At 39.6% G+C, this 10024-nt stretch overlaps 1 protein-coding gene across 2 annotated transcripts in view; it reads left to right on the top strand.

The window, feature by feature from the left end:
* The first annotated feature begins 62 nt into the window (after nucleotides 1-62).
* Nucleotides 63-10024, top strand: part of CDADC1 (cytidine and dCMP deaminase domain containing 1) — a 54484-nt gene continuing 44522 nt past the window's right edge. For both annotated transcript variants that reach the window (XM_049646890.1, XM_049646892.1), the window contains exons 1-3: nucleotides 63-238; nucleotides 978-1078; nucleotides 7537-7611. In XM_049646890.1, coding sequence (XP_049502847.1) covers nucleotides 157-238; nucleotides 978-1078; nucleotides 7537-7611 — 258 coding nt within the window. In that variant the 5' untranslated portion in view covers nucleotides 63-156. The remainder of the gene's footprint in view (nucleotides 239-977; nucleotides 1079-7536; nucleotides 7612-10024) is intronic.

Below are 10024 nucleotides of genomic sequence, written 5' to 3'. Positions count from 1 at the left end.
CCCGGAAGTGGCGGCCAAGCTCTGACGTCAGCTGGCTGCGCCGAGTTGGCGGTTACCGTACAGTTGCTGGGAGGAGGCTAGAGGTGGAGCCGCTGGGGCCAAGATCATGCCGGACAGCGAGAGGTATTCTGGGCAGCAGAGGCCGCTAGGCTTGGGATGAAAGAAGCAGGGCAGATGCAAAATCTGGAGAGCGCGGGGGCCGGGCGGTCAGTCAGCACCCAGACTGGCAGCATGACTGGTGAGTGCCCCGGACCCTGCCGCTGCCACCCCAGCCTTCGCTCTGCCCTGAGCCTCTGCCTCCGACTAACTCCGCTTTCCCTGCCTGCCCCTCTTCGCCTGAGCTTCTGCCCCGGGACGTCTCATTCCCGCCCTAGGCGCTTTCTTGCCTCTGTCACAGGGGAACCAACCCCTGGCCCGGCAGCACCCGCTTTTGAAGTCGCGCTCACAGCCCACCCCTCCCCCCCCGCCCCTTTTCCTTCTTTTCCTTTTCCTCTCAGGACCTAGAGCTAGGATCTCGAGTATTGAGCTTGAAAATTCCGTGCTTTTGACTTGATTTCCAAATTAACCACACGTGACGCTTTCCTGTATTTCAATGCCTTGCCAGCAAAGGTCACCTCAACTGCCCTTTTTGCAACACGTCAATGTAAAGAAAAGCTCGCTCCACGTTGACATCAGATGCAAGGACTTCTCATAACTTCCTTTGGATTGTTCCCATAGTTACTTGTATCAGTTGTGCCATTTTTACCCTTGACATGTGAGGGCCGGAGAAAGGGCCCAAGTTTGAAAAGTGCCAGAGGAGGTCGCTGAAAGTGAGGTTGTAGCCAGTCTCCTGCCCTTGATTGTCTTGTCCGCGTATCCTTTTTTTCTGCCTCCTACTAATGCAGCTGAGTTAAGGCGTTAGCACCCAAACGGCCTTGAGTATTAGTTTCTATTTTCATCATTAGTAAAATTTTAAAGTGTCTGCCTCTCTTTTGTAGGTCAAATACCAAGGCTTTCTAAAGTCAACCTTTTCACTCTGCTCAGTCTCTGGATGGAGCTCTTCCCAACAGTAAATACAGCCCAAAGACAAAAATCTCAGGTATATTTTGTTTCCATAGTTTTTCTCACTTAGAAAAGCAGTGGTCTAAGATTTGATTGTTTCAGTTTCTGTCACACTTAAAAACAAACTCAAAAACCTTAAAATTTGCAAAGTACTTTTGTGGTTTAGTGTGGTATTTGTAACTCATAGCTGTAATAGCTCATCTTTCTAATCTAAAAATAGAATTGTTAACCATCTCAGACTATGCCATGTTTATCAGGTATTAATGGTATTTATATGTTGGTTTGGACAATTAGATTACATAATTTATCATTCAGTTGTATACAGTTGATGTTTCATGTGAGTCGTTTTCCTCCTCCCACCAAACTAAATTACTTGAAGGTTGAAATCATGTCTTATTTTACCTTATTTTTCCATGTCTTATTTATACCCCTTTAACATCTACTTTTGTAATAGGTGATCTGTGAGTGCTAATTGATTTCTTGTTCCTAAATAAGTCTCTTTTTTGGATCTCAAAGAGGTGATCAAAACAGATTAGGAATGTATAAAAAGATAGTCCTAGAAGCCAGTGGGTTTGAAGCACGTACATTCTACAGCTTTACTTTCTCCAGCCCTTGGGCAGCAAGGTGCTACTGTCTCATCATTTTCCTCTGTGCTTTGAGTGGCATGATGGTAGTTTCTCAATGTTTTAGGGGACCAAGGCCATATATGGAGTGTAGTATTAGGTTATTTAAGCATTTAAGACATTGTTTGAAAAAGAGGAAAGGGGGAAAATTACCCCATGGCTTCTTACCATTCTGACAACATCGCTTTTAATATTTTGGTACTTTCCTTCCATCTTTTTTTAAGCACAGGATTTGTGCTTTTCTTCTCTTGCAAAATTGTACTTGTATTCTGCATCTGTTTATGGAAGTTTCCAACTTGTCAGTAATTGTGCTGAAAGGTTGTTTCACATATTCCACAAAATGATTTTTTATAAATCCTTAAATTCCCACAGTACTCTTACAAGGTCATTCATAACCATCTCTTTTTCGTTTTCTTTTTGATGTCTTCATTATGGTGGATATGGCTATGTGCTTGCCACTGGAGATACAAAAAGAAAAGATTTGGTTCTCATTTTCTAACGGAGACTAAAATTAAGCATTTAAACGATTAAGATGCAATTGGATGGCAGAGTCAAGTACCAAGTATAAGCAGAGATGCTACCACGACTGAATTCAGACTGCAGGCCAGGTGCTACATGGGGAAGTGAGGGAAAGATGCACTGGGAAGGCTGCATTTGCACTGAGACATGAAGAATGAGTAGGTATTTGCCAAGCCAAGGGACTCCATATGGAAACATCTGGAGGAGTAAGAGAATTTGGGGTCCTCACGGAGGAGGGTGAAGTTAGGTGGAGGGAAGAGACTAAAGATGAACTTGGAAACGTATACAGGAATCAGCTAATAAAAAATATTGTATGCCTTCCAAGGGAGTTTAGATTTTATAAGTAGGGACCACATTGAAGAATTTTAACAGGGAATTAAGGAATTAACTTATTGACGATTAGAACTTTATCTTTTTAAAGCACTTACAGGTTCACAGCAAAGTTTCCGGGAAAGTGTACAAATTTCCTGTGTACTCCCTGTCCCCCTATCCCCACGTGATATCCACCATTAACCACATCCTCTCCAGAGTGGTTCATTTGCTACAATTGATGAACCTACTACATTGACACACCCTGATCACCCAAAGTCTACATTTTACTTTATAGTTCAGTCTTGGTGGTGTATCTTCTGTGGGTTTGGACAAATGTATAATGCATGTAACCATCATTATGGTATCATACAGAATATTTTCATTTCCCTAAAAATTCTCTGTGCTTCACCTATTTATCTTTCCACCCCCAACCCTGGCAAACCACTGATTTTTTTTTTTTTTTAAAGTGTCTCCATAATTTTGCTTTTCCCAGAACATCATATAGTTGGAATCCTATATTAGTATGTAGCCTTTTCGGATTGATTTCTTTCACTCAGCAATATGCATTAAGGTTCCCACATGTCCTTTTCATGGTTTGATCACTTCCTTCTTTTTAGCGCTGAGTAAGATCCATTGTCTGGATGTACACACTTTATTTATCCATTTACCTGCTGAAGGAGATCTTGGTTGCTTCCAAGTTATTGCAATTATGAATGAAGCTGCTATAAATATCTGTATGCAAATTTTTGTGTGGACATAAGTTTTCACTTCCTTTGGGTAAATACCAAGGAGCATGATTGCTGGATTGTATGATAAAGAGTGTATTTAGTTTTGTCAGAAACTACCAAACTGTCTTCCGAAGTAGCTGTACCATTTTGCATTCTCACCAGCAATGAATGAGGGTTCCTGTTGCTTCACATCCTCTCCAGTATTTGGTGTTGTCTGTGTTCTGGATTTGGGGCATTCCAAGAAGCAGGTAGTGGTATCTTGTTTTAATTTGCATTTCTCTCATGACATGTGATGTGGAGCATTTTTCCATATGCTTATTTGTCGTCTGTATATTTTTTTTGATGAGGTGTCTGTTAAGGTCTTTGGCTCATATTTTAGTCTGGTTTTTTTTTATTGTTAAGTTTTAAGAGTTCTTTGTTATTTTGGATAAGTGTCTTATATCAGATGTGTCTTTTGCAAATATTTTCTCCCAGTCTGTGGTTTCTCTTCTCATTCTCTTGACAATGTCTTTCATAGAGGAGAAGTTTTTCCTTCTAATAAAGTCCAGTTTATCACTGATTTCTTTCATGGAGCATGCCTTTGTGCATCCAAAATGTCATCGCCATACCCAATGTCATCTAGGTTTTCTCCTATGTTATTTATTGGAGTTTTATAGTTTTGTGTTTTACATTTGGGTCTATGATCCATTTTGAGTTGATTTTTGTGAGGGTATAAAGTCTGTATGTATACCGGTATTTACTCTTCCTGATAAGATGGTATCTCTTGGAGTAGTTTTCTCTTCCAATTCCTATGTGAAATGTTAACATTATTAAAACTGTTATGCATTGTTACTCCCTATTTCTTTTTCTTTTTTTTTTAAATTTTTTAAATGTTCATTTATTTTTGAGAGAGAGAGAGACTGAGCACAAACGGGGGGGAGGCAGAGAGAGAGAGAGAGGGAAACACAGAATCCCAAGCAGGCTCCAGGCTCTGAGCTGTCAGCACAGAGCCCGACATGGGGCTCAAACTCACCAACCGTGACATCATGACCTGAGCCGAAGTCGGATGCTTAATCGACTGAGCCACCCAAGTGCCCCACTCCCTATTTCTTAATCACTCTCTCAACCCTCAGCCTGGCTCCACATATTATTAATGGCTTTGATTTCTCATTTCATTCTGGATCTGGATCCAGCCTTTTTCACTTAACATAGGAAAATGCTTATGCTGTAATACTGTTATAAACATTGAAACAGCAACTTAGTCTAATAGTTTAAGAATAGCTAGTGGTTTTGTAGTTAGCCTAGCTGGGTTCACATCTGAGCTGCATTTCTTACTAGTTGTGTAATCTTGAGTAAGTAACTTTACCTCTCTCAACTTCCTCATCTGTAAAGCAGGATGTAGCTGGTACATACCATATGGGGCTTTTATGAAAAGTGGTTGAATTAGTATTTATAAAGCTCTTAGATAGTGACTGGCACATACCATGTGCCATATGTGTTTGCCATTATCTTTTTAATGTTTGCGTAACAATCCATTTTATTGATGTACCATTTGTATTCCCTTAGTACTGGACATTTAGATTGTCATTTATTTTTACCAGCTTCAGTATATTTTAACTTACAACCTCTTCTTTTTTTTTCTTTTAATTTTTTTAAAGGTATTTGGTTGTTTTGTTTTTTTTTTTAATATTTGTTTATTTTTGAGAAAGAGACAGAGTGCAAGCAGGGGAGGGGCAGAGAGAGAGGGAGACACAGAATCTGAGCTGTCAGCACAGAGCCCAGCATGGGGCTTGAACTCATGGATGGACCGTGAGATCATGACCTGAGCTGAAGTCGGATGCTTAAGTGACCGAGCCACCCAGGTGCCCCTTTAAATTTTTTTAATGTTTATTTAATTTTTTGAGAGAGAGAGACAGAGCACATGTGGGGGAGGGGCAGAGAGAGAGAGGGAGACACAGAATCCGAAACAGGCTCCAGGCTCTGAGCTGTCAGCACAGAGCCCGACATGGGGCTTGAACCCACGAACTATGAGATCATGACCTGAGCTGAAGTCAGATGCTTAACCAACTGAGCCACCCAGGTGCCCTAACTTACAACCACTTCTAAATACGACTGTATCTGAGATTTTCTGTGTTGCCAAATATTTACACTGTATGGGTGTTCCTTGAGGATTGTTCAGCCAAGTATACGTTTTTACATTTTATGCCTTAAGACCTAAGAAGTTTTAAGAATCCAGCCCAAAACTAGATAAATGAGTGGGAGAGAAGCTACTTGTTTATGAGACTTCTTGGGAAAAGCACATTTTTTTAAATGTTTTTATTTATTTTTGAGACAGAGACAGAGCATGAGCAGGGGAGGGGCAGAGAGAGAGGGAGACACAGAATCTGAAGCAGGCTCCCGGCTCTGAGCTATCAAGGGAAAAGCACATTTAATTAAAACTTTTAGACTAGAAATCAGCACTATTGAAAATGGCTGTTGTTTTAAAATAATAATTTCTCCTATTGGTTCGGCTTTTCATTTTAGTTAACTTAAACATACCTAATTTCCTGAATATTACTTTAGTATAAGAATTGGAGTAACTGCATTATTGCTTCATTTTTCTCTACACATCATATATTATCCCTGTCTTCCAACTCTTCCCATTGTGTCCTCACTGTACTTTTCCAGAACAGTAGCAGATAGCATCATGGTTAAGACGATGGATTTAGGGCTCAGATCCTGGCTCTCCCATTTATTAGCTGTGTGACCTTGGTCAAATTATTTAATCTCTCTCAGCCACAATTTCCTCATTTGTAAAATTGGAACAATATAGGAGCAACTCTGTAAAGTTGTGAGGATTAAAAGAGATAATTTAGAGCTTGCTACTTGGGAAACACTCACTGTTAGGTATTGTTATTATTATCACTCATGTAATCACCATCACCACTGCTACCATCCACACCCCCACCATTTCACTACCAACATCATCACTTTCCCCACTTCCTGTTCTGCTGGAATAGAAACCTTATTCCCAGGATGTGGCTTTTCTTATAAACTTCTTAGAGGTTATTCCTTTTCTAGCATCCAGCCTTTGTTTTTTAAGACTAAGAGGTTAACATTCACCAAGTTTGCCATTCGCACTTTCAAACCGTCTCTAATTTATTACGTATCCCACCTATTTCGGGGCTCACAGAATTCTGCTGTATCACTCTGTCTTAATTATCTACTCACTGCATAGTCACTTTCCTGTGTCATAAGCTCTGTAAGGGCTACATCCTAAGCAGCTAGGTCTGTGGCTAGCACAGAGCAAGGATTCAATAAATATTTGTTGAATTAATAAATGAAGGAGTTTGGTCCCTGGCTCAAAACTTTCTACTTCAAGTTTTACTTGTGGACATCCTTATGTTAGTGTCCTATTGCTTCTATAACAAATTACCACAAAGTTGGTGGCTTAACACACACAGTTGTCTTACAGTTGTGGAAGTCAGAATCCTGAAATGGGCCTCACTAGGTTAAAATCAAAGTGTCAGCAGGGCTGTTTTCCTTCTGGAGGCTCTGGGAAGAATCCCTTTCCTTGCCTTTTCCAGCTTCTAGAGGCTGCCCACATGTCTTGGACCATGAATCTCTTCCTCCGTCTTTAAAGCCAGCACTGGCAGGCTGAGTCTTTCTCATGTTGCATCACACTGGCACTAACTCTCTTGCTTCTCTCTTTCACTTGTAAGGATGCTTGTAATTACATTGGGCCCACCAGATAATCCTGCATCTCAAGGTCGGATGATTAGCAGCCTTAATTCCATCTACAGTCTTGTCATGGTCATGTAATGGAGTCACAGTCTCCAGAGATTGGGACAGGCACGTCTTTGGGGGACCATTATTCTGCCTACCACAATCCATATCTAATACCTTTACTGTGTAGTTTCTTATCTTCCCAATTCCAATTAGTTTATTTCTTCTTCTTTTTTTTTTTTTTTTTTGGCATCCTTGGGTGGACATGAACCAGTTAATTTACTTCTATTGTCCTTTAGTCCTTCTTAGCCATGGCCACACTCTGGACTATTCCTCAAAACTGTCCCAACTCTGAAATCTTAAACTACAGAATTTTATTTTCTGACCATAACTTTCAATCCTTCTGTATTTTAGAAAAGTATGTAGGGGCCTGATTGTAAAGGCCTTACTTACTAGATTAAGTAGTCTGAACTTGAACCGGAACAATGTGTGAAGTCAGTGCAGACTTTCATCAGGAAAAAAAGTGAATGATCCAAAGCCAAGAAAAACAACCTTCAAATAAGAAATACTGAGTTAATTCTGTGTTTTGTGTACTAATCTTTTTTCTCCCTTAATCTGCTTTTAATTAGGAAAAGGAAGAGGGAAAGCGTGGACCCTTAGGAGATAATGAGGAGGTGGCCAGAATATCTACTGATAGAAAACAGGTGAATTTTTATGATTTGTTAAAAAGACATGTGTTTGTAATAACAAAGCAAAAAGAATGGTATAAAGTAGAATAGAAGTCCCTCTTATACTCAGGTTTCCCACTCCCACTTCCAAGGCAGGTTCTTATATATACCCTTCTAAAAGTTTTCTGTGCATTTACAAGACTATACATGTCTCTCCTGTAAATAACAAAACCAAACAAACACAAATAATTATAGGTTATTCTATAATATGCTCCTACATCTTTCTTTTTTATTTTAATCTTCATACTTAACTCTTGATACATTTCCATATTAGTTTATATAAATGTATTGAGAAACATTCTTATCTGGTTCTCTCGTACTCCAACACATCTTGCTGGTTTAAAGAACACAAGGCCTCTCACACAACGCAAGGCCCTAATTACTATTGACTTAGACCATTTCTTTTTTTTTTAATTTTTTTTTTTTTTTTTTTTTTACGTTTATTTATTTTTGAGACAGAGAGAGACAGGGCATGAATGGGGGAGGGTCAGAGAGAGAGAGGGAGACACAGGAAGCAGGCTCCAGGCTCCGAGCTGTCAGCACAGAGCCCGACGCGGGGCTTGAACTCACGAACCGCAAGATCATGACCTGAGCTGAAGTCGGACGCTTAACCGACTGAGCCACCCAGGCGCCCCTGACTTAGACCATTTCTTAGAGTTGTGTTTGCAGCAAGCAACCTTGAGGGTTGAGGTAATGTCTCCCTCTGGGACAGAGAGGAGATTTGCTTGCTGTCTGTGATAAAACAACAGAATCCCAGGGTTGGTGTTCTTTTCCTATCACACAACCCATCTGGGTTTCCTGTCCAGAAATCCATCTGGGCCCATCTGCATGGCCGCTATGGGACTTGTGGGCAAGGGAACCATCACAGACACTGTGCTCATTCTGCTTGTGTGCTGTGAATGACCCAGGAGTTTTCATGTCTTCTGCCAGCATCCATGAAAAGCAGCAGGCTGATACACTGGCTCATAAGAAGGGTAAAATGAAAGCCCAGAGCTGGTAAGATGAACTTTGTTCTTTTTAATATTGCATAGTATTTCCTTCTTATTTTAATCTTCTGAGTTTTCCAAAGAGATTTTAATTTATTGGGTGTCTAGAAGAGACAAAACACCTATATTTTGGGAAAAGTTACCTTGATGACTCTAATATACATTCCTGGAGATTTCCTGATTAGTTCTGAGAGTGAGTCTCTAAAGTGACTTGACTCTTCCTGTCCAACAAGAATATAGAAATAAATATTTAGATACTTTTAATTATAAGAAAGACAAAGGTAAAAAAAAAAAAAAGTGACTCACCATTTAATATACTAGATTGTTTACCAAAACAGACTGTCCTCTTTTGCTTATGTTTTTTTAAGTGTTTTTTTGTTTGTTTGTTTTTGTTTTGTTTTGTTTTGTTGAGAGAGAGAAAGAGAGCTCACAGGGGAGGGAGGGGCGGAGAGAGAGGGAGACAGAGGATCCGAAGTGGGCTCTGTGCCGGATGGGGGGTTTGAACTCCTGAGATCATGACCTGCGTTGAAGTCAGACACTTAACCGACTGAACCAGCCAGGTGTTCCTCTTTCGTTTATGTTTTATGTAAAAACTCTGTGACTAAAATTACGTAGATGACTTGCCAAGACGTCAGTGAAGTGAAGCAGTTCAGATCCGGAACAGTGATCCACTGAAAAGATTTAGTCCTCTGGGAGTTACAGGAAATGGAAGTGCAAAATGAAATGCAGCTTAGGCTTTTATTTGCTTTGTTTTAAGTTTGGATTGGAAAAGCCTTTGTCTCAAACTTGATATTTTGGCCTTAGCTGGAAACAAAATGAAAAATAAAAGAGATTTTCTGAGGTGAAAACTCGACTCTAGACAAAAAGAGTGATAAACTTAGCCTAAAAGATTATTCTAATAATAAATTGATGAGTACACTTCCAACTTATTACTATAGGTTGTTTTTTTTTTTTTTTTTTTTTAAGTCTTTTTTGGTCAGGGTGTCTGGCTTTATTTCTGTCTGCTTAACTAAGAAAATCTAAATCTAAAATCATCTAATGGCAACCATTTCCATTTGTCACAGTTGGTTCAGTATAATAAAATGAGCTCTAGCATCCTGAGATCTTTTGATAAGGGCTTAGCAGCTCTTTTCCGAAGTTAAACTCACTGGAAGTATTCAGAAGCAGATACTAACATATACTTTGTATTTAGAGGACATAAAACTATTAAGAAATTTGGGGATGGGAAGGGGAAAGAGCTCATAAATTCAAGATAAATGTAAAGCTTATTTTAAAAGCCAATATAGATCTTTCATGTTTTAGATATATTTTTGGAAATATATTTTGTAAAAGAAAGAGTTTTGTATTCCTTTTAAATGTCCTTACAGTTTAGGAAATGTTCGTTTAGCCCAGAAAGGGAATTC

The sequence above is a fragment of the Panthera uncia genome, assembly GCF_023721935.1.
Source record: "Panthera uncia isolate 11264 chromosome A1 unlocalized genomic scaffold, Puncia_PCG_1.0 HiC_scaffold_16, whole genome shotgun sequence".
Classification (NCBI taxonomy): Eukaryota; Metazoa; Chordata; class Mammalia; order Carnivora; family Felidae; genus Panthera; species Panthera uncia.
This window is presented reverse-complemented; position numbering and strand designations above follow the sequence as displayed.